Source organism: Symphalangus syndactylus, chromosome 6 (genome assembly GCF_028878055.3).
Source record: "Symphalangus syndactylus isolate Jambi chromosome 6, NHGRI_mSymSyn1-v2.1_pri, whole genome shotgun sequence".
Lineage (NCBI taxonomy): Eukaryota > Metazoa > Chordata > Mammalia > Primates > Hylobatidae > Symphalangus > Symphalangus syndactylus.
In genome coordinates this window covers 140,135,713-140,159,493 of record NC_072428.2, presented here as the reverse complement: position 1 = coordinate 140,159,493, position 23,781 = coordinate 140,135,713, and the positions used below count along the sequence as shown (strand labels likewise).

The window sequence follows — 23,781 nt, the reverse complement described above, 5'->3', positions numbered from 1 at the left end:
GTACTACAAGGCCCACGTCCTGGGAAACCCCTTAGTCCGAGTCAAACTGAGCCTGTTGGTCACCACATGGTCTCCTAACACTTAGTCATGCTTGCCATCTTTCACCATCTGGGCTCTGTCTCTTCATCCATCATCTCACCCTATTCCATGAAGGTCTCCTACGAACGTGACTAGTGGGAAATGTGGAAATGAAACCCCAAGTCAGGGTTGGGAGGTGCTGAAGCCAAATGCTGAAGTGTGATTTCTCTTCCTTGTCTGCAGTCACTCTAAAAAAAGTTCTTTCTTGGAACTTTTTTTTTTAGAACATTGTGTTCTTATGAAAATCAAAGAACAAGTAAAAGATGCTGAAAAAAAGTATTAAAATGCAGGCATTTCTATATTATTAACATTATTATTTCCTTTGTGTCTGGACAAGGTCATGGCTACTCTTTTCAGGGCTGAGAGGGGCCAGGTCAGGGGCGCCTCTAATTGGAGGTGAGGAAAGGAGCCTGCTGGATCAGGGTGCTCTACGGAGACCACAGCTGCTGAAGAGGCTTCATGGTGGGGGCGGAGATCATCTGGGGTGAATCCAGGAGGTACAGTTGAGGATGTAGAAACATCCAGGTCAATAAAAGGGGCCGCTATTTGAGCCCACAGTTGACATACAACATGGAGGAAGGATTAACGATGCCATGAAGTACACTCTAAGTATCTAAATATTGCATCTTTTGAAGCAAATTTACCCTATTCTCCTGAGCATTTGCACCACACCAGACCTAATGGGTGGTAAGTCCAGACAGCACCCATGGGAAGCAGACAAAAAGCCACCCTCTTAGGGAATCTGAAATCTTATTAGAGAGACAAGACTTATGCAAATGAAAGACAATGAGTAAGGGTCCCAAATGAATGTTCTGGACAAATGTATTTCATACACCCCATTATAGAGCATTAAAAAATGAAATAGAGTAGAATAGAAACTATCGAAATTAATCACACAAAACATGAGTGTATGTAAGTTCTGGGAAGCAGTATAAAACTGAGAGTCATGGTAAAAAATACATGAAAGCACAGTTTTAGACAATGTATTAAGCAGGATCTTGGGAAGAAAAGAGGTCAAAACGGACCAACCCCAAGGAGAAATCCCTGAGGTGTGGAGTAGAACTTGGACATGAGATCAAGGTTGACTGGAGGTGGAGAAGGGGCCCTTTGAAGCGGTTATTTTAAAGGAAGCAGAGAGTATGTAGGTATCAGGGCAGGACAGTGCCTAGAGCAGGTTTAAGAGCTTGTTGTCATGACCTCTGGAGTTGTCTGAGTAGCTGATGTCTAGTTGTCTAATTCCATAGCATTGCATTTAGAGTAGCACCTTCACCCATTTGGTTAGCCCAAAAGGCCAAGAGGGAGCGGCAGGACTGAATGCATGCCTTGACGCTCTCCTCTGGTTGTTTATTGGATGGGTTAGATGAGGTCCAGATGGGATGACAAGGTCCCTGGAGATTTCCTGGCCGGCACCATGGAGGACTGCTCCTGTTGCATCTGGAGTGGGGTGGACCCTCCTGAAAGCCTAATGAGACCCTCCCTTACCCTGACATTATCACCTGCAACTGAATGTCTCCTGGTAGCATCTTGGGATCCACAAGCTGATATCTTCCTGTCACGAATAATGTTTCTGAGCTTGCTGAGGTATACCCTCACCAGGCTGATTTCCTTTTGAGTCATTACATTGGAAATTCTCGGCCTTTGAGCTGTCAATCAATTATAGGTTTGTTGAGATATTTCCCCCCTCATCCCTCAGAGGGGAGACAAAGAGCCCCCCAAAACCCCAAGGTGGCTCAAGGCCTGAGATCAGTTGCATCTGAGGTTGAGAGCAGCCTCTTCTGTTTACACTATGCTGTGACAAATGTTACCATGTGGACATCGACATGAAAAACTTGGGAAGCTCTACTTTTGGTGAAAAAAGTATAATATACAAAGTCCTGCTGTCTGGGTCTTGCTTTTCTTCTGTCTGAAATTACTATTGACATTTGACATCATGGGGTATCAGAGTTACCAACAGGCACATCTGTAGGACTGGCCCAGGCTTCTTGGGGTGCACACTGTCTTTTAACATATCCCACCCCAAGATCTCTGGTTCCTCCTCTCCTGAAGCTATCAGACCTTACACACAGTCAGGAGATTCTGTCAGATTCTGCCCCAGGCAGTGCTCCCAAGCTGCCCCGCGGTCTCTGTCAAGGCCAGGTTCTCCCAGACCCAGGACATGGGGTTCCTGGCCTGGGGATGCTTCTGTATCCTGGGAGCCTAACCAAGGACCACAGTGGCTGCCTATTTGCTTTTTCAGAGAAGGGAAAACACAGCAAGAGCAATGATAAAAAGTGGAGGCAAAGCTGAACGTGTGAAGGCAGTTGATTTGCACAAGAAGTGTTAGAAACAGTTTAGTGACAACATAAGAAGTCATACCTCCTGTGGCTTTTCTATGAAAACTACAGCCTGTGCTGCCATAAGCCTCGTGGAGACTTGCATGCACACGTCTGCCATTTGAGTTTAACCCAGTGAATAACCGAGTTATGTGGAAGGGAAAGGAAAAAGGCACAGGCACAGAAGGTGAGAGCTAGAAGAATCTTGGGGATCATCTAAACTAGACCTTTCCTCCCCCATATTACAGATAAAGAGACTGCAGTCCAGAGAAATGGTTTTCAGAAGACCACATTAGTTAATTTTAGTATATGGTGTGAGATATAAATCAAGATTTTTTTTGCAAATATATGTCCAATTTTTCATTCCATCAACTTATCTTGCAGGGAGTATCCTTTTTTATTAAATTACTTTGGTACCCTTTCAAAAATTAATTGATCATATATACAGGTCTATTTCTGAACTGCATTCTGTTCCATTGATCTTTATGTCTGATTTTCACCAATACCTCACTGTTATGATGATGGCAGCTATATATAAATCTTGTGATCAGGAAGTGGAAATTCTCTTTTTCTTTTTCAAAATGGTTTTGGTTTTTAAATATAAATTTTAGAATCAACTTGAAAAATATATAAGAAAATCCTTCCAGATTTTGATTGTGATTGCATGACTCTACAGATTCATTTGGAAATAATTGATATCTCAATAATATTGAATCTTCTGATTCATGGACATGGCATAATATTGTTCCAGTTATTTAGGTCTTGTTTGATTTTCCTCATCAATGTTTTGTAGTTTTCAGTGTAAAAACCTTAGATTAATCCCAATATTTTATAATTTTAATGGTACTATAAATGGTACTGATGATTTAATTTCAGTTTCCAGTCATTCATTACAAGTATGCAAGAATATAATTGATTTTTGTATGTTGACCTTGTATTTTCTGACCTTGTTAATTTATTAGTTCTAGAATTTTTTCTTGATTCTTTGAGATTTTCTTCATGGAAAATTATGTCATCTGCAAATAAAAACAGTTTTTATTCTGTTCTTTCCAATCTGTGTGCTTTTAGTTTCTTTTCTTTGCCTCCTTTCACAGGCAGGATCTCTATCAAAACATTAAATTGGAGTGGCAGTGAGGGACATTCTGGCCTTTTCCTGAACTTAAGGGAATGTATCCAGTCTTGTACCTTCCGTATTCTTACGGATTTTCTGTCTACATGTTTTATTGATTACTGAGAAAGAAGGTTTAAAGTATCCAAGTATAATTTTGGATTTGTCTGTGTATCTTTTTGGTTTCTTTAGTTTTGCTTCATGTATTTAGAAGCCCTGTTTTTAGGTGCAAATATTCTAAGGATTGTTATATTTGTCTGATACATTAACACATTTATCATCTGTAATGTCCATCTTTATCCTTGACAATATTCCTTGCTCTGTAGACTATAGATCTATATTATATTAATGTAGGTACTCCAGCTTTCCTTTGATGAGTGTTTTCATGATGTTTATTTCCTCATTCTTTCACTTTTAAGCCATCTCTATGATTGTGATAGGCAGAATTCTAAGGTGGGCTCCAAGATTCCCATAAATTAGTATACATGCCCTGGATAATCTCTTCCTCTTTAGTGTGGGAAGACCTGTGCATAGAACGAATGACATTCCTATGATTGGTTTACATGGTAGAAGTGAAGGGATTTTGCAAATTTAATTAAGGTCTCTAATCAGCTAGTTTTGCATTTAGTTAAAGGGGAGATTATTCTGGGTAGGTCTCACCTAATTAAAAGAAGCCTTAAAAGCAAGAGATACTTCCAGCTTTTAAGAAAGCAAACATTCATGCTTTAAACTGCCTGTGAATATATGGAGAGGGGCAGCCTCTAGGATCTACCCACAACCACAGTCTTTCAACCACAAACAACTGAATTCTGCCAACAACCCGAATGAAGTTGGAAAAGGACCCTGAGCTCCAAATGGCAGCAGGGGGAACACTTCGATTTCAGCTTCACAAAACCCTGAGTAGAGGATCCACCTAAGCCATGTCTGGATTCCTGTGCTAGGCTGTTTTTGCATTGCTATAGAGAAATACTGAGACTGAGTCATTTATAAAGAAAATACATTTATTTTGGCTCACAGTTTGCAGGCTGTGCAGGAAGCACAGTGCTGGCATCTACTTCTGGTAAGCGCCTCAGGAGGCTTCCAATCATTGTGGAAGACAAAGGGGAGCCTGCATGTCACACGATGAGAGTAACAGCAAAGTGTGGGGGAGGTGCTACACACTTCCAAATAACCAGATCTCACTCACTGCACTGAGGACAGCACCAACCCTGCTATGAAGGACCCACTCCCATGACCCAAACACCTCCCACCAGGTCCTGTCTCTACATTAGAGATTACATTTCAACATGAGAAATGAGGGGCCAAACATTCCAAAAATATCAACTCTTGATCCACAGAAACTGTGAGATAATTGTATGTTGTTGTAAGTTGTCACATTTGTGGTAATTTGTTATGCAGCAATAGATAACCAATTCAGTCATTATATTTAAAGTGCATTTTTTTGTAGATAGCATATGGTTGAATCTTGTGGTTTTCTTGTGGTTTTAACCAATCCAAATGGATTTTAGACCATTTATCACAATCTACCTATAAAAATTTCAGGCCACTTCACATATATTTTAAGAAAGTTACAATAGTGTATTTGCAATTCATCCTTCCCATTTTTGTATTATTGTTGTAAACTTTTACATATTTTATAACTTCCCTAATACACTATTACTATTTTTGTGAGAGCTATAAAATGTAAAAGAAATTTCTTTTATATTTGTATTTATTATTTCCATTTCTAGGGCTTTTCATTTCTTTGTGTAGATTCAAATTTCTATCTGGTGTCATATTCATTCCTTCTGCCTGAAAAACTTCTTTTAACATTTCTTATAGTGAAGATAAGTTGATAATTAATTGTTCCAGCTTTTGTTAGTTAGATTCTATATTTCACCATCATATTAGAAGGATTTTTGCTGGCTATAATATTCTGGATAGTTTTTTTATTTCAGTATTATAAAGATGCTATTCAATTGTGTTCTGAATTGTAGTTTCTGACAAAAAAATCAGCTGTAATTCTAATATTTATTCTTCTGATATAATGTCCTTTCCCCCTAGTTATATTTAAGACTTCTTCTTTATCATTGGTTCTCAACAGTTTAAGTATAAAATATCTAGATTTTCTGTTTTGCTTTGTTATGTGTTTACCCTGCTTGGAGCTCTCTGTTTCTTGGATCTGTAGTTTGGTGTCCTTCAATATTTTTAGAAAAGTCTTAACCACTTCCTTTTCAAATATTTCTTCTGTCTATTCTCCCTTTTTGACAGGTATGTTAAACTGCTTGATATAATTTCATAACTCCTAGATATTGTTTCCCCTCATTTGTTTTTCTCCTTTTGCTCAGTTTGAACAATTTCTATTAACTTATTTTCAAATTCACTGATTCATTCCTCAACTGTGTCAAGTCTACTGATGTAACCCCTAAGGAATACTTGATTTCTCATAGAATGTTTTTAATTTCTAGCATTTACATTTGACTCTTATAGTTTCCATCTCTCTGTTGAAATGCCTAAAATTTTATTACACGTTGTCTACATTTTTCACTTCGTCCTTTAGCATAGTAATCATAATTATTTTAAAGTTCCTGTCCCACTTCTGGATTATTTCTGAGTCTGGTTCTGTGGATTGTTTTGTCCTTTCATTATGGATTATTATACTTTTGCTTTTCTGAATACATTATAATTTTATTAAATTGTAAATATGCACAGTAGGAAAGTAGATTGGGATAAATAGTATTTATACCTAGAATGGTTATGCCTCTTCTTCTGTCAGGCTGTTAACGTTCAGTTGAGTCAATCTAATTAAGAGTTGAACTGGGTTGGGGTTGTTGCTATGGTTATCTTCAGTGCATCTTAGGTTTTTAATTTGTTTAGTGTTGCCTTGTGCTTAGGTGGGGACTGAAATGCCATAGGGCTTTACCTGGTGTTCCTGTTCCATTCACCCTCAGATTTCAGTCATCTCTGCATAACTCCACTTCATAGAGGGTGGTTCCAGGCTTTGACCCTTCCCTATAGTAGACTGGATTGCTTGTTGATCACCCAGTATTTTTTTAGATATATGGCAAGGGCAGGGAAGTGTTCTTTGTTGTTCTTACATAGCTTCAGTCTTAGGCATGCCCTATGTGCCTGGGCTTTGGGCACTGGGCTTTCTCAGTGATCCTGACCTTCTTCCTAATGGCAGCTGTATTCGTGAGAGTTCTCCAAAAATAGAGAACCCGTTGTGTGTGTGTGTGTGTGTGTGTAGTTGGTCTGCATGATTATGGAGGCTGAGAGCCCCATAATATGCTGTCTGTGAGCTGGAGAACTAGGAAAGCTGATGGTGTAATCCAATCTGAGTTTGAAGGCCTAAGAACCAGGGAAGCTGATGATGTAACTCTCCCAGTTTGATGCCAAAGATCCAAGAACCAGGTGTGTGTGTGGGAGGTTGTTGGTGTAAGTCCAAGAGTTCAAAGGCTTGAGAACCAGGAGCTCCATTGTTTGAAGGCAGGAGAAGACGGATGTCCCAGCTCAAGAAGAGAGAATTAATTGCCCTTTGCTGCCTTTTTGTTCTATTTGGAACTTCAACAGACTAGACAATGTCTGCCCATATTGGTGATGGCAGAACTTCTTTACTTGTTTGAATCTACGGATTCAAATGCTAATCTCTTCTGGAAACATCTTCACAAACACACACAGAAATAATATCTTACTAGCTATCTGGGTATCCTTTAGTTCAATCAAGCTGACACATAAAATTAACTATCACAGAATCCAGGGTGTTCTTTGTATATGTGTAATAGAAGTCTTGTACAGAACAGAGGTTTTTTTTTGCCTCTTTTTAGAAGTCAGTTGTCAGTCCAATTTTCACTCCTTTATAATATCTCTTTTTTCTGCTTTAAGTTTATTGGTTTAATTGAGTTAGTGGATTGATATATTTTATCTGTTCTGGAAATTTCTCATGTTTTCAGATATTGTCTTAACTCCTGTTTTTCTATTCCTTTTTTCTTTTTGCCTTATCTCTGTGAACCTATGTTTTTCTATTCTTTCAGAATGATGATTAATATGTTAAATCTTCTCACTCTTTTCTCTATATTTCTTACCCTCTCTCCACATTGCCTATCTATTTGGTATCTCTGGGCTGCATTCCATATTTTCTTCTATCCTGATTCTCTCTTCAGCACTGTTTAATCCATTAAATCTGTCCACTGAGCTGTTAATTTCAGTAATATATAAGTTCAGGTTTGTGAAGGAGGAAACACCAAAACTGGATTAGATGTACAAAAAATTTAATGGAGGCAGAAGCAGGTAGAGGGAAGGATAGATTTCAGACCATAATGGTTTGACACCTGTGAAGGGAGAGTGGAAAGAAAGAAGGTTTGGTTAGGAAGAGTTGTGGGCAGTGCAGCTCCAGGAAAAATTCAGATAGTCAAGAGAGAGTCTTTGAGCTAAGCCACCAGTTAGAGGAAGCTCGTGTCTTTCCAGGAGGAGCCTGAGTACCCTCACCATGCCAATGTGCTAGCTCACTGGCTGGAAGCAGTCTGCAGGCGGCATGCCTTTGGCACAAACATGGTGGTGGGTACAGAGGGGCAGAAGCAAGGCCATTTACCAATCATACTCTCCAGAGCTGGTGACATGGGTGGCATGTTTTATGGCTGCCACATTCCGTTTGTCAATTCTAATAGCTTTATTTGGTACGTTTGCAAATGTATCATGTCAGTTTTATATTTTCCTATTTTCTGAGGACATTTTCAAGATTACTTAAAAATTGTCTTAGATATTGTAAGTATACTTATTTTATACCCATATCTGATCATTATAGTATCTCAAGTTTTTGCTTATTTGTTTCTGTTACTTTTTGTTTGGTTTTCTCACTGCATCATGTTTCTTTTGGTATTTGGTTTTCTCTGAGTGCTAGACATTACATTTAAAAATAAGTGTTCAAGGGAAAATTTAAGGCCCAAAATATTAGTATCATCCTCCAGGTAGAATTCCTTTTTAATGCCAAATCTTGAGACACTATTGGAGAAAGACCGCTTTAATCAAGTCTAAGGACACTCACACTGCAAGTCTACAGGAAGGATGATTTACATCTGAGAATTTATCACTTTGGGATCCTTTTTTATCTTTTTTCTTTTTTTTGAGATGGAGTCTCACTCTGTCACCCAGGCTGGAGTGCAATGGCATGATCTTGGCTCACTGCAACCTCTGCCTCCCATGTTCAAGCAAATCCCAAGTAGCTGGGATTACAGACATGCACTACCACGCCTGGCTAATTTTTTGTATTTTTGGTAGAGATGTGGTCTTACCAGGATGGCCAGCCTGGTCTCAAACTCCTGACTTCAGGTGATCCACCTGCCTCAGCCTCCCAAAGTTCTGGGATTACAGGCAGGATCCTTTCTAAAAGTAAGACGAGGATGACATTCTTCACTTTGGATGGATTGTGGATTTTACTTTTATCCTGATTATCCTATAAAATTACCAAATCCCAAATTGTGGCTCCATCTTTAAGCTATTTCTACTTGACCTGAAAATACCCTAAGGGCAAAAGTGGCTCCTTATCAGGCTTAGGTTTCTGGGTTTTCAATTTTCTTAGGTTTGTTCTAGAAATTCCTCACTCTCTTGTCAGGTCTTTGAAGCTTACTATTTAATTTATTTTATCCAGAGTGTTAACATTATTCTCTATGGGAGTATTGTACTAATTATCTAGCCACTTTTACCATAAGATCTATGTTCCATTGATTTTTTTTTTTTTTTTTTTTTTTGAGATGGAGTCTCGTTCTGTCACCCAGACTGGAGTGCAGCGGCGTGATCTCGGCTCACTGCAACCTCCGCCTCCCGGGCTCAAGCAATTCTCCTGCCTCAGCCTCCTGAGTAGCTGGGACTACAGGCTTGCACCACCACACCCGGCTCATTTTTTTTTTTTTTGGTATTTTTAGTAGAGATGGGGTTTCACCATGTTGGCCAGGATGGTCTCGATCTCCTGACCTCATTATCCACCCGCCTTGGCCTCCCAGAGTGCTGGGATTACAGGCGTGAGCCAATGCACCCGGCCTCCGTTGATCTTATTAATTCTGAGTAACCCTAACTGAGCATCAGAGACAGTCTTGATCTAGGTCTTCATGTGCAAGCTGTTATAGAGGGACCTACAGAAAATATTAGTTATCTCCTTTAACACAAGAAAGAATCAGTGGCTTTCCAGGAAGAAGGCCTTCTCTGCCTACTGGAGACAAATTCTGGGAATTCAGGCTTAAAACTTGGAGTTGATCCTTCTGCAGAACTGGAAGTCAGAAAGTCTTTCTTTCCTTTTTATTTCTTGAGATTGAGATGTCTATCCTTGGTGTGTGTGTGTGTGAGAGAGTTTGCATGCATGCAAGTGTGTGTGTTTAATTTTTGAGCAGTGGTATGCAATTCTCTTCAGTGTTCACCATGATACATCCTGCTATCATGTAGCAGAAAGGATAGTCTAGGAGTCTTCAGATATATGAAATCAAGAGGATATGCACAATATAACACCATTTTGAAAGTTAAAAAAAAAGTCCAAGTGCCTAAACTTAGTGGTATGCAAAGAGAATTATGAGGAGGGAAAGAAAATATAAAAATATGAGAAGAATTAGGCAAAGAATGTGATTGAAAGTATAAAAATAAGACTCAAACCAATAATTATAACTAAACATCCAGTATATGGAGTGATAACTGCTTAAAGAAATAAAGAGGAGGGGACAAATTTGTAAACATCTCAATAAAGTATTTTATTGGTAGAATAAGCAAGAACCAAATTTAGTTGCCTAAGAATAGGCCAACATTGCCACTGTCAGATTAAGAATCATGGGGGAAAAATTAGTGTTGAGCCATAGTCTAGCTATAGCTTCCCCAAGAATTTACAGGAATTCTCTTCTGGGCTACTGAATCCATAGGTGGATCTCCGGAAGGAGCACTGGTATTTGTTAGGGCTACTGTGTGGGCTGGAACTGAATACTGATTGTGTAAGAATATGTAAGAATGCGCTCTGCCTGAAATCTTTTGCTCTAAAAGTTCATCATGGCCAATACTAGCTTTCAGAAATAAGCCAGATACAAGTCTTTTTGTGTAGAACAAAAGCTGATTCAGGTACCAGGGCATAGAAATATGAACAGAAACATCAGCAGCACAGGACCCATACATTTTTATCCTCCAAGAGATAAAAGGAGAGGAGAGGAAGGGGGACAATTGAAATGGACATATATTCATACAATTTTTGAGGTATTGGACAGTATTTTTGCTGTCTGGTTAAAATTAGCAAGCAAGTTTTTCCTACAGGGGGCAGTGTTGTTTTATGCTGTAATTTAAATATAAAATTGATCTGTGCTATCAAATCACTCAAATTACGTAAGTGAGGTCACAAGGCCTAAACTTGAGCTATAGGGGAAAAAGCATCCTTTAAGCCACAGCCCAAAAAAGACTTTACTGAAGGGAATGGTGAATGCCAACTGTTCTGTAGTAGGAGAAAAGGATAAAATAAGCTGAAAGGGGTGGAAATACAGTAATCTGGGGGACCCTGTGCTTGAAGGGAAGTAAATTTCCCTAGGGCAGGAGAATATCATTAATACAATGGCATGCTTGCACGAAAGAATTTTCAGTTATCTATGGTAGAAAATTTAGAAAATGGTCAAAAGTCTGGTAGTTAGAAATCTAGTATTAAAAAGGTACAGGAAAGTCAACTTTACAATTCATTTTCCAAACATTTGTTGATCCCACTTTATATGCCAGGCACTGGGTTGTATAACGGGGATACAAAGATGAAAAAAAAAAGATCATAATCAAAGTATCTGAAAAAGAAAACCACTAAAGAAATGTTATTGAATGTAAAGGAAAACTGTAACTTCTTTAATAACACATTATTCAAATTCAAAGATGATAGCACATTTTGAGATTCAGATTGGTAGTATATCTTTGATTACACTTTGCAAATGTATTTTACAATTAATCATATACTACTACTTTTTATTACTGAGGTAGGAGGCAGGACTAGACTCTGGAGGTGGGGATTGGGCTCCAGACCACACTGAAGACGAGCTGAAAGGGAAAAGGTGAAAGAGTCTCTCCATAAAACACACTCACCAGTGCCATGTCAGGTTACCATTGCTAAGGCAACACCTGGAAGTTTTGGCTCCTTTCCATAGCAACAATCCCACGACCTGGAAGTTACCACCTTTTTTCTAGAAATTTTGGCATAATCCACCCCTTAATTTGCATATAATTGAAAGTGGGTATAAATATGATTGCAGAACTGCTTCTGAGCTGCTACTCTGGGCACACTGCCTATGGGGAGTGCTGCTCCACAAAGCAGCTTTGTTGCTGCCGTACATTAAACCACTTTGATAAAAGTTGTTGTCTAACACCACCAGCAGCACTGGCTCGTGCGCAAGTGGCCGTGGACGACCACGCTGTGACCTCCCTGCTGTCCTCTTCGGTCATCAAAGGATCCCTCCCTGGCTCGAGGCCCCTGCATGGGCCCAGTATGGCTGCTGAGGAAGCGAAAGGCAGGAATTAAACATGGGTTTTTCTTGAGCCACGCTTCAAAAAGTCCAACTGCCTGCAGCGGTCACCAAGGCCCTCAGGACCCCTCACCATAGCCTGCCCGAAGCCCGCAACCCACCTGGAACCTCCTGCAGTCCTTAGCCTGACCCGGCAACTGTGCGCATGCTTGCAGACCCCTCCTTCCCAACGTGTGCTCGGGAAGACCCTAGGGCGCCTGCGCACACTCCCTTCCTCCTCCTCTTTTTCTTGAATGGAGCTAATGTGAATACCTGCTTCCCATGTCTCCATGACCTCACTAGAGGTTGGCTGATTTAAAGACAATGAGTTCCCTTAAAGGGTTCTCATTATGCTCAGAAATAGAAATAAGGAAATCCTGTTGTTTGATTCGCACAACCAGTCAGCGTCACATTTTCTAATCACGTGGCATTCAAGAACCTTCCTGGACAGGCCCATCCTGAAAAAAACGGATGCTTTTGCCTCACAGCATAGGATGCTCAGGTATCTGCAGTCTCAGCCTATGCACCTGGTGCTCTGCCTCTTCTCCATAACCAGAGAGGAGCTCGAGATACAGACTGTGTGTGTGTGTGTGATAAAAATATGAATAACCATATAGAAGATATTATATGTTATTTTCCCAATATCCTACTCTTTATCTTTTCTTTTTTTCTTTTCTTTTTTTTTTGAGACAGATTCTTGCTTTGTCACCCAGGCTGGAGTGCAGTGGCACGATCTCGGCTCACTGCATCAAATGATTCTCCCGCCTCAGCCTCCTGAATGGCTGGGATTACAGGCGAATGCTACCGCGCCTGGCTAATTTTTCTATTTTTAGTAGAGATGGGGTTTCGCCATGTTGGTCAGGCTGGTCTCGAACTCCTGACCTCAGGTGATCCACCCGCCTTGACCTCCCAAAGTGTTGGGATTACAGGCGTGAGCCACCTCGCCCAGCCCTTACTTCGTTTTGGAATGCCATGAACCATAATATGTTCTAGAAAAGTGGAAACTGTTATTTTCCACTTTGTAACAGTACAGTTACATTCATCTTTTTGGTAGTAAATCATTGTACTATAAACTGATGTCTCAGAAGTAACATTAACATGTATAACCCCCACATTTCTTTTATTGATGCTAAAAGTCCACAAGGATCACAAAGGAACATACCTACCCATGTATAAGAACTAGAAAATTATCAAGGAGGGGCAGTCTACATTTTTTAAAAAGCTCGAAAATAATGGCACTTGTTTTCCCTGTGCCATGCATTTGTCCCCACTACAAGATACTTGACATTAGACTACCAAAACTACCAAAGGAAGTTATTGTTAGACGAATTTATTTTAAAACTGCATACACATCATTTAAAATGAGTTAAAAACTTAAAAAGTGAACTCTGAGCCTTGGCAAAATTGCAAAGATGATGCAGCATTCAAAGTTTTCTGTGTCATTAAAACTATGCCTGAAACTACGGTATTCCTTCCGTTGGAATGAAGTTTTCCCTTCAGCTCCAAGAATTTAGCCTCTCTTAACCAAGTTGTCTTCAGTTTTAGGACCTGCGCTGTCCGTCAGGCCCGACCTCCGCAAGAGCCTCCGACCAGCGCCAGTGGAGCAGCACCCAGAACAGGAGCGCGCCCCCCAGCAGCAGGGCCAGGCCCAGCCTCCAGCTCCTGGGGGGCTTCAGCCACTTCCACAGCCCAGCCGGCAGCCAGGCGCCCCATGGCCTCCTCCGCACCCTGGCGGCCACGCGCTCCGCCACCCTCCGGAGCCGCTCCTCGGGGACTGCCCCGCTCAGCTCCTGCGCCAGCTCGTACACCTCGTTGGAGTAATGGGCGCCCTTGTGCTCCCGCACTAGGCCCTCCACCATCCCCAGCAGCTGCTGCACCTGGGCTTCCTGCTCCCGGCCGGTGGCCTGGTTGTCAAAGGCACAGACCCGGCCCCTGCATTCGGCCACCAGCTCGCGCAAGGCCCGGTTCTCTGTGTTGCTCACGTAATCATGCAGGGAGCCCCCGGCCAGGTCCTCCTTCCTGGTGAAGACGATGATCATCCACTTTAGGACATCCTCCCCGAACATGTCCCTCACCTGCCTCACCGCCTGCTGGTCCTGGGCGGTGAAACGACCCAACTGGGTCACCAGGAGCAGCGCGTGGGGTCCGGGGGCCGAGAGCAGGTAGCAATGACCTCTCTCCTCACAGCCAGGATCTGTCTTGGGCACTTGGGAGCAGAAAATGTCTGGAGTGTCCACGACTGCCACGTGGCACTTGTCCCACCTGCGGCTGCCCGTGGCGCAGGTCCTGGTCACAGACGTGGCCCCCAGCCTGGAAAAGAACCGTCTCTGGCCCAGGATGCTGTTCCCAGTGGCGCTCTTGCCGGCCCCTGTTCTACCAACAAGGATGAGCCTCCGCGTGGACGCCTGCGGGGACTGAGTGTTCTCTTCTAAACCTGTGAGACCAAGTGTTATAATATCATTTAAGTTTAACCAACTTCCCTTTGGAAACTGGAATCTTCTTGCCTTTAGCATAAGTGGTTAAGAATAGAGATTTGAACCCCTGGGCGTTCATTTCCACCTTTTCCTTTTGTATTTGTGTTGTCTGCGTGCGCCGGCAGATGCTCCAACTACAGCTGATTATCATAGAAATGCTTCTTTATCAGTCCAGCCAGATAGTTCATCTGACATTTCTGGTCATCCACACACATGCAGACATATTTATTTCATATTTGAAAATCTCGATGGACTCTGAAATATTCTCCCAGAGACCATCCCCAGAGACAGGCAGTGGGGGCAGTACTGCCTGGTAGTGAAGAGCTGTGTGGAGTCCCAGATACCCTGGTTTGAATCACAGCCCCACCATGCGCTGGTTGTGTAACCTTGGGAAAGTTGCATAATCTAAGTATTAAGCCTCTTCGGCAAAAGTGGGAGTGATAATAGAGGCCTGTTTCTCAGAGGCCTGTTGAGGGGGTGAGATAAGCCCTCTTTCCTTCTTCCCTCCTTCTCTCCTTCCTCTCTTCTCTCTCTCTTAAACTGGCTGCCTAAAAAGAATATATGTTTTAACCCTCTATCCTTGTTCTCTAAACATTCTACCTCACAAATCATGTTCACTGTAGTGCATGATTTAATCCCCTCTGCACTTCTGTGGTGATCGGAGTAGGTTTATTATCCTTATTTTATACTGTGAAACCAAGGGAGCAGGCTAGTCACAGAACTTAACTTCTCACAGCAGAGATCCAGCTAAAATGCAAATCTCAGGGCTGGTGGTGTTTCATCCCAGGGTTAAGACACCTCTGGAACTTATCTCTGTTCAGTCTTGAGGAAGCCGCATTCTCCTTACTATCCTAAGCTCAAGCCTAGGGGGGCAAGTATGAGGTGTAGAGATATGGTCTTACCATAGACATTTTCTTCATCTCTCGCCATCTTCCTTCCTCCCATGCTTACCTGGAAGAGTCCCAAACACAATTTGTTAATTCATTTGTTTGTTCCTCAAATAGGCATAACCACCTACAGGGTGTCAGGCAAAGTCCAAAGAGCTGGTGACAGCACAGTGAAAAGACATGGTTTTTGCTTGCAAGGATCTAAAAATTTAGGTGTATGTCTTGGCAGAAGGGCATGTGGCTAGAGAGAAGACAGGTAGATTTCGTCAAATATAATACATTGTGCTAATCCTTCTTTAAGTAAGGATCATATCGGAACTTGAGAGAATGGCCTTGGAAGGGCCAACACCCTGCCCTTGAGTTGGTGGGATGCTGTGAGAACATTGGGTGAGGTTGGATTTGTCTTTTCAGGAACTCCAAAAGCAAAAAGCAGAGGGTCGGTTATAACATTTACTCAATGCCAATGGGCTTTAGGTATTACTTTTCCCCTGGTGATTCTATATCACTGACATAAGCTAGAGATATCAGGGGATTCAGCAGCTGGGGGAAGATTAGGTAAACCCTCAGAACCAGAAAATTTGCCCAGTGACTGAGGCACCCACCTTCAAGTGGCTGACCTGGGAAAAAAGAAGAAAATTGGGATTTTTCTTTTGGAAATTGAACAGATCTCCCAAGTAGATCTGGAGGGCCCCTGACTCTGTTTTCTTAAAATCAAATAATTTGGTTTGTCTAGAGATGTCTAAATATGATATTTGTGCTGGAGAGACTTGAACATTTCCCTTCAACTCCTGAAGTTGTTTCCCCTCCAAATCTGATTATGCTGAAATCTAACATTGTGTAATACAGCTAAACACTCTGTGATCCAGTTTGCTTAATCACACAAGCTCCTGAACACAAATGCACTTCTCCCTGCATCTACGTCTCCAGCCTCATTCCCAGACAATCCCCCACTCGGTCAGCTACTCCACAATCAGCAGATTTCAGGGCCTTTCCAACCCACTCGGCTTCCCCTCCTAGGACTATTGATCCTCCCTGACCATCTGTCTGTGCCTCACCATCCATGTCAAACTCGTTGTGTCTTGCACCCTGGTCACTCAGGTACCTGTGTTCTCTCCCATTGGCACCACACATGAAGGAAGGGCAGAGAGAGAGAGGCTGGCTGAGTAACCTGTCTTTGATTGAAGGACTTGGAGAACAGATTTGCCTCATATTAAATCTAGAGCTGTTTCTATTTCTGCAGGCACTCTACTGGCCCTCCCCAAAGCCTTCAATAAAATTCACTCCATGGGCCTTATGTGATTAATTATTTTGCATGTAGGAATGAACAGACGATCATAAATGACATCAGAGCAGAAATGAAGAAACAGTTGCAAGATTCAGAGAAAAGAATTTAGATGAAGCAAAATGTCCTTGTCAACCAAGAAAATGAGAATGTGTGCTGCAGAATTCTGGATAGGCCATTGGAATTTTCCATAGTTTGGAAGAGGGGTTTAAATGATTTTAAATAGTTTTTTTTTTAAAGGAAAGTAAGACCCAGCTGAACTCTGAGGTGACAAATGGCCCTTAATCATTGAGGAATGTACACTTATAGAATCCTATATTCCTAACACTTTAAGAGACCACAAAGTTCATTGAGTTCTTCACCACTCAAATGTGCTGCTTCTCAGAATTACTTGAATGTTCTTTAAAAATGTACATCTCTTGGATCCATCCTCAGAGATTCTGATTCATGAATTAAATGTTTCTGATGTCCAGCTCAGAACTTGGACATCAGTCATTTTTGCAACCCCCTTTATTGTACAGATGGGAATTCGAGGTGTCCCTGTGGCTGGAGCAGGAGAAGCTTGAATTAAGGGAGCAGATGTTTAAGGGAACATGCAGGGGAAGGGGTTGAAGACCAAGATATTAATCTCAGATGTCTCCTCAGGGGCCCCTTCTGTGGACAGTGAGGAGGAGAGTTCAAATGTAACCAGTCTTGTCATGTTGTAACTCACTCCGAGGTTAGATGGCTTATGAGGCCACAGAAATATCTTTTGCCTTCGCTCAACAGGGAGCTTGAGGAATGTTTAATGCCTTTCAAACTGTATTTTATTCCTGGAGGTGGTTTCAGCACACTCTTTTCTTACTTTGTTAAGGGAATGTGGGAGGAGACAGGTTTCACTCCCCACCAACAACGTGTGTGCTCCAGAGCTGGGGAAGACGATCCTAAAATTTCCTCTGAACTTTGCCTACTTAAAAACCTGGAAGCATGTCCTTGATTGCTCCAGATCTTGCTCGCCTGCATGATGCCTTGTAGAATGCAAGTGTTCAGGCAGTAAACGCTCTAGGAATCATGTTCTTTCTGGTTCTCAGAGCACCCCCAGTCCCCGCCACTCCCAGGCTCAGGCTCACCTTTCCTGGTGACAGGCTCTGAAGTTGGCCACAAGAAGCCGCAACCTGCTGCTTTCCCTTCGGCTGTGAATGCAGAAGGCTGTTTCTTCTCGGCACCCAGAGGAAATCACTCAGACTTCAGAAATCAGGAAGCTCAGGGTGGGCCCCATGGTTACGATTTAAAGAGACAGAAACATTTCCCATTGAGCTGTGGGTTGGCAATACTTCTACCAACTCTACTTTCTGCCGTGACTGAGGCTATGTGTCTCCAGAAGGACCTCATGATGTCAAATATCTTGCCATACTCTAAGAAGGGAGAGATGTTGTAGTCCCTGAGGCCTGACTGTACTTCTAAAATTGATTACTGAGCTAATCTTCAGTTGCCTTTGCCCTTTAGGGACGTTTCCTCATATAAAATAGGCCCAGAGAGTCTCCTGCCCCAGAACAAATAACATGATAGCTGTTCTCATCATCTGTCCATTAATTAGACATTCATGTGGCCAGTGCCCCAGATCTAGTCTGCCAGAAAAACCTGAAGGCAAAGTCCTATCATTCTCTGAGAGAGGAGGGCTTTCCCAGCTATTGAAGGACTTGAGGGGAACTGGTATGTTGAGGATGAACACCTTTGCACTATCTTCAAATTAGCCTTATTAGGAGGCTTAGTCTAGTTGTCTATGTTGGTATCACCAGTTCTAGTTATTCTATCTTCTGTCAAGAGCATCATGAGGTCAGCAAAAAAGCGAATCATTGGGTGGTGAGAAGGCTACAGAGGAGCAGGCTGCATATTGGGTTAGGTCATTAACCAGCTATAGGACCTCACCTAACTCATTTAAACTTTCTGGAGTTGGCTTTCTGGAGTATATGGGGAAGACAATAACCCGAGTCTTACCCTACTGGATAGGATCTGCTTTTTAACCTCTTTCATGCCAGCCCACTTTTTTTCTGGTAGGGAAGAGACCCAGTTTTTACTGTTTCCCATCTTTTTGGGGGCACAGAGTCTCCTGGATGTCTGACATGTCCACTGTTTCCGTTCATCATTGCTGAAACAGGGAGCCTGTCATTCTCCCAGTAGACCAGCAGGGCTGGGGCTATTGTGAGGCAGGTGGGGCATCTAGAGGACACAGCTTAAGGAGGCACTCACTCTCAGGTCACCCAAGTGCAGATCCTGTAGGTGGGTGACCCTGGGAGGGAGCGTTTTCTTAAGAGTGAGGTGCCTAGGGCTTCTCACTAGCCTCATCCTAGCCCAAGCCACGTAGATCAGCTTTGAGTAAGTCTTTGATACTTGACGTGTACCTTTCATAAAGACGCTTTCAGAGCCTCTTCAACAGCTCCCTGCCATTTATTGTTTCCATGCATGTGTATGATGTCTTACTTCAGTCACTCATAACTCTCTGTCAGAGGGTTTATCTGACTACAAAAGTATGTGTAGGTAGCGCATGCAGCAGCCTGAAGTTGTCAGAGCTGATATCCTAGGAGCAGATTTCAATCAATGTCAGTTAGGACTTATAGATAAACACCACAACTTATCAAGTTGTCCACCAAGTGAGACAACTCTGTGATGTACTGCATACAAATTGCTGAGTCCCCAGCAGGACTGCGACCCAGTTGTCTGCAGTGGGAACATCCTTATCACCGTATACAGTGGTAATGTGCTCATTAATGCAACCTGCGTTGGCTACTATCCCTTCCTGTCTCACATTTCCACTTTCCTACTGGTGCTTTCTGGGATCTTCTTCCTATTGAAAAGTAACCGTTTCTGTCTTTATTTTCCTCTGCATTTCTGTTAGCTCTTGATTATGTCTCACTGTCTCTGGGCTTTGTTGCCTTTTATTATTCATTGATACTTACTATCAGTTGTAGAAACCCAGGTGAAGCTCAGACCCTGACTACACTTGAGTCTCAGAATTATATCTAGAACTCCGGCTTCCTTTTCTACCCTGTATTAACGCTTCCTTCCTCTCTTTCCAGTCTTTGCATGTTCATTGTTTTCTTCCCTATCCTTATAAATGCAGTGAAGAAAATGTATTAGTCCGTCCTCATGCTGCTTTAAAGAAATACCCGAGATTGGGTAATTTATAAAGAAAAGAGATTTAATTGGCTCACGGTTCCACAGGCTGTACAGGAAGCATGATGCTGGCATCTCCTTGGCTTCTGGTGACGCCTGAGGAAACTTACAATCATGGCAGAAGGCAGAGGGGAAGCAGACACATCACATAGCTGGAGTAGGAGCAAGAGAGAGTGGGAAGGAGCTGCATACTTAAAAATTTTTGTTTAATGTACTTTATGTTCTGGGATACATATGCAGAACATGCAGGTTTGTTACATAGGTATACATTTGCCATGGTGGTCTGCTGCACCCATCAACCTGTCATCTAGGTTTTAAGGTATTTGTCCTAATGCTCTCCCTCCACATGCCTCCCCACTCCCCGACAGGCCCCCATGTGTGATGTTCCCCTCCCTGTGTCCATGTGTTCTCATTGTTCAACTCCCACCTATGAGTGAGAACATGCAGTGTTCGGTTTTCTGTTCCTGTGTTAGTTTCCTGAGAGTGATGGTTTCCAGCTTCATCCATGTCCCTACAAAGAACATGAACTCATCTTTTTTATGGCTGCATAGTATTCCATGGTGTATATGGGCCACACTTTCTTTATCCAGTCTATCATTGATGGGCACTTGGGTTGGTTCCAAGTCTTTGCTATCGTGAACAGTGCTGTAATAAACATATATGTGCATGCGTCTTTATAGCAGAATAATTTATAATCCTTTGGGTATATACCCAGTAATGGGATTGCTGGGTCAAATGGTATTTCTGGTTCTAGATCCTTGAGGAATCGCCACACTGTTTTCCACAATGGTTGAACTACTTTACACTGCCACCAACAGTGTAAAAGCATTCCTATTTCTCCACATCCTCTCCAGCATCTGTTTCCTGACTTTTTAATGATTGCCACTCTAACTGGTGTGAGATGGTATCTCATTGTGGTTTTGATTTGCATTTCTCTAATGACCAGTGATGATGAGTTTTTTCTTTTTTTTTTTTTTTTTTTTTTGAGACAGAGTCTCGCTCTGTCGCCCAGGCTGGGGTGCAGTGGTGCAATCTCGGCTCACTGCAAGCTCCGCCTCCCGGGTTCACGCCATTCTCCTGCCTCAGCCTCTCTGAGTGGCTGGGACTACAGGCACCCGCCACCACGCCCGGCTAATTTTTTGTATTTTTTTTTTAGTAGAGATGGGGTTTCACCGTGGTCTCGATCTCCTGACCTCGTGATCCGCCCGCCTCGGCCTCCCAAAGTGCTGGGATTACAAGCGTGAGCCACCGCACCCGGCCTGAGTTTTTTCTTATATATTTGTCACATAAATGTCTTCTTTTGAGAAGTGTCTGTTCATATCCTTCACCCAATTTTTGATAGGGTTGTTTGTTTTTTTTCTTGTAAATTTGTTTAAGTTCTTTGTAGATTCTGGATATTAGACTTTGTCAGATGGATAGATTGCAAAAATTTTCTCCCATTCTGTAGGTTGTCTGTTTACTCTGTTAATAGTTCATTTTGCTATGCAGAAGCTCTTTAGTTTAATTAGGTCCCATCTGTCAGTTTTGGCTTTTGTTGTAATTGCTTTTGGTGTTTTAGTCATGAAATCTTTACCATGCCTATGTCTTGAAGGGTATTGCCTAGGTTTTCTTCTACGGTTTTTATGGCTTTAGGTTTGACATTTAAGTCTTTAATCCATCTTGAGTTATTTTTTGTATAGGGTGTAAGGTGTGAGGAAGGGGTCCAGTTTCAGTTTTCTGCATATGGCTAGCCAGTTTTCCCAGCACCACTTGTTAAATAGGGAATCCTTTCCCCATTGCTTGTTTTGGTCAGGTTTGTTGAAGATCAGATGGTTGTATATGTGTGGTGTTATTTCTGAGGCCTCTGTTTTGTTCCATGGGTCTATATATCTGTTTTGGTACCGGTACCATGCTGTTTTGGTTACTGTAGCCTTGTAGTACAGTTTGAAGTCAGGTAGCGTGATGCCACCAGCTTTGATCTTGATCTTTTTGCTTAGGATTGTCTTGGCTATACAGTCTCTTTTTTGGTTCTATATGAAATTTAAAGTAGTTTTTTCTTGTTCTGTGAAGAAAGTCAATGGTAGGTTGATGGGAATAGCATTGAATCTATGAATTACTTTGGGCAGTATGGCCATTTTCATGATATTGATTCTTCCTATCCATGAGCATGGAATGTTTTTCCATTTGTTTGTGTCCTCTCTTATTTCCTTGAGCAGTGGTTTGTAGTCCTCCTTGAAGAGGTTGTTCACATCCCTTGTAAGTTGTATTCCTAAGTATTTAATATTCTTTGTAGCAATTGTGAATGGGAATTCACTCATAATTTGGCTGTTTATCTGTTATTGGTGTATAGGAATGCTTGTGATTTTTGCACATTGATTTTGTATCCTGAGACTTTGCTGAAGTTACTCATGAGCTTAAGGAGTTTTGGGGCTGAGACGATGGGGTTTTCTAAATATACAATCATGTCACCTGCAAACAGAGACAGTTTGACTTCCTTGCTTCCTATTTGTATATGTTTTATTTCTTTCTCTTGCCTGATTGCCTTGGCCAGAACTTCCAATACTATGTTGAATAGGAGTGGTGAGAGAGGGCATCTTTGTCTTCTGCCAGTTTTCAAAGGGAGTGCTTCCAGCTTTTGCACAGTCAGTATGATATTGGCTATAGGTTTGTCATAAATAGCTCTTATTATTTTGAGATACATTCCATCAGTACCTAGTTTATTGAGTGTTTTTAGCATGAAGGCGTGTTGAATTATATTGAAGGCCTTTTCTGCATCTATTGAGATAATTATGTGTTTTTCTTCATTGGTTCTGTTTATGTGATTGACTACATCTATTGATTTGCATATGTTGAACCAGCCCTGCATCCCAGGGATGAAGCCAACTTGATTGTGGTGGATGAGCTTTTTGATGTGCTGCTGGATTCAGTTTGCCAGTATTTTATTGAGGATTTTTGCATCGATGTTCATCAGGAATATTGGCCTGAAATTTTCTTTTTTTGTTGTTTCTCTGCCAGATTTTGGTATCAGGATGATGCTGGCCTCATAAAATGAGTTAGGGAGGAGCCCCTCTTTTTCTATTGATTGGAATAGTTTCAGAAGAAATGGTAGCAGCTCCTCTTTGAAACTCTGGTAGAATTCGGCTGTGAATCTATCTGGTCCTGGGCTTTTTTTTTTGGTTGGTAGGCTATTAATTACTGCCTCAATTTCAGAACTTGTTATTGGTCTATTCAGGGATTTGACTTCTTCCTGGTTCAGTCTTGGGAGGGTGTATGTCTCCAGGAATTTATCCATTTCTTCTAGATTATCTAGTTTATTTGCATAGAGGTGTTTATAGTATTCTCTGATGGTAGTTTGCATTTCTGTGGGATCTGTGGTGATATACCCTTTATCATTTTTTTAATGTGTCTATTTGAGTCTTCTATCTTTTCTTCTTTATTAGTCTGGCTAGTGGTCTATGTATTTTGTTAATCTTTAAAAAAAAAAACAGCTCCTGGATTCATTGATTTTTTTGAAGGGTTTTTTCATGTCTCTGTCTCCTTCAGTTCTGCTCTGATCTTATTTGTTTTTTGTCTTCTGCTAGCTTTTAAATTTGTTTGCTCTTGCTTATTTAGTTCTGTTAATTGTGATGTTAGGGTGTTAATTCTAGATCTTTCCCACTTTCTGATGTGGGCATTTAGTACCATAAATTTCCCCCTTAACACTGGTTTAGCTGTGTCCCGGAGATTCTGATACGTTGTGTTGTTGTTCTCATTGGTTTCAAAGAACTTCATTATTTCTGCCTTAATTGCATTATTTACCCAGTAGTCATTCAGGAGCAGGTTGTTCAGTTTCCATGTATTTGTGCAGTTTTGAGTGAGTTTCTTAATCCTGAGTTCTAACTTGATTGCATTGTGGTCAGAGAGACTATTTGTTATGATTTCTGTTCTTTTACATTTGCTGAGGAGTGTTTTATGTCCAATTATGGGGTCGATTTTAGAATAAGTGCCATGTGGTGCTGAGAAGAATGTATATTCTGTTGATTTGAGGTGGAGAG

At 41.7% G+C, this 23,781-nt stretch overlaps 1 protein-coding gene across 1 annotated transcript; it reads right to left on the bottom strand.

Annotated features, from left to right (window-relative positions):
- Positions 1-13,286: 13,286 nt before the first annotated feature.
- On the bottom strand, positions 13,287-17,859 carry GIMAP1 (GTPase, IMAP family member 1). The gene is made up of 3 exons (XM_055284515.2): positions 17,725-17,859; positions 15,349-15,397; positions 13,287-14,406 (listed from the first exon to the last, which is right to left on the bottom strand). Exons 2-3 carry the CDS (start codon positions 15,389-15,391, stop codon positions 13,514-13,516), a joined length of 936 nt encoding a protein of 311 aa, XP_055140490.1. The 5' UTR covers positions 15,392-15,397; positions 17,725-17,859; the 3' UTR covers positions 13,287-13,513.
- Positions 17,860-23,781: the final 5,922 nt, after the last annotated feature.

Excerpts from the sequence above, each read along its gene's own strand:
- GIMAP1 (XM_055284515.2), bottom strand. The coding sequence starts at position 15,391 with ATGGGAGGAAGGAAGATGGCGAGAGATGAAGAAAATGTCTATG. Across the intron at positions 14,407-15,348 it reads AGATGAAGAAAATGTCTATG|GTTTAGAAGAGAACACTCAG; the intron begins GTAAGACCATAT and ends TTGGTCTCACAG.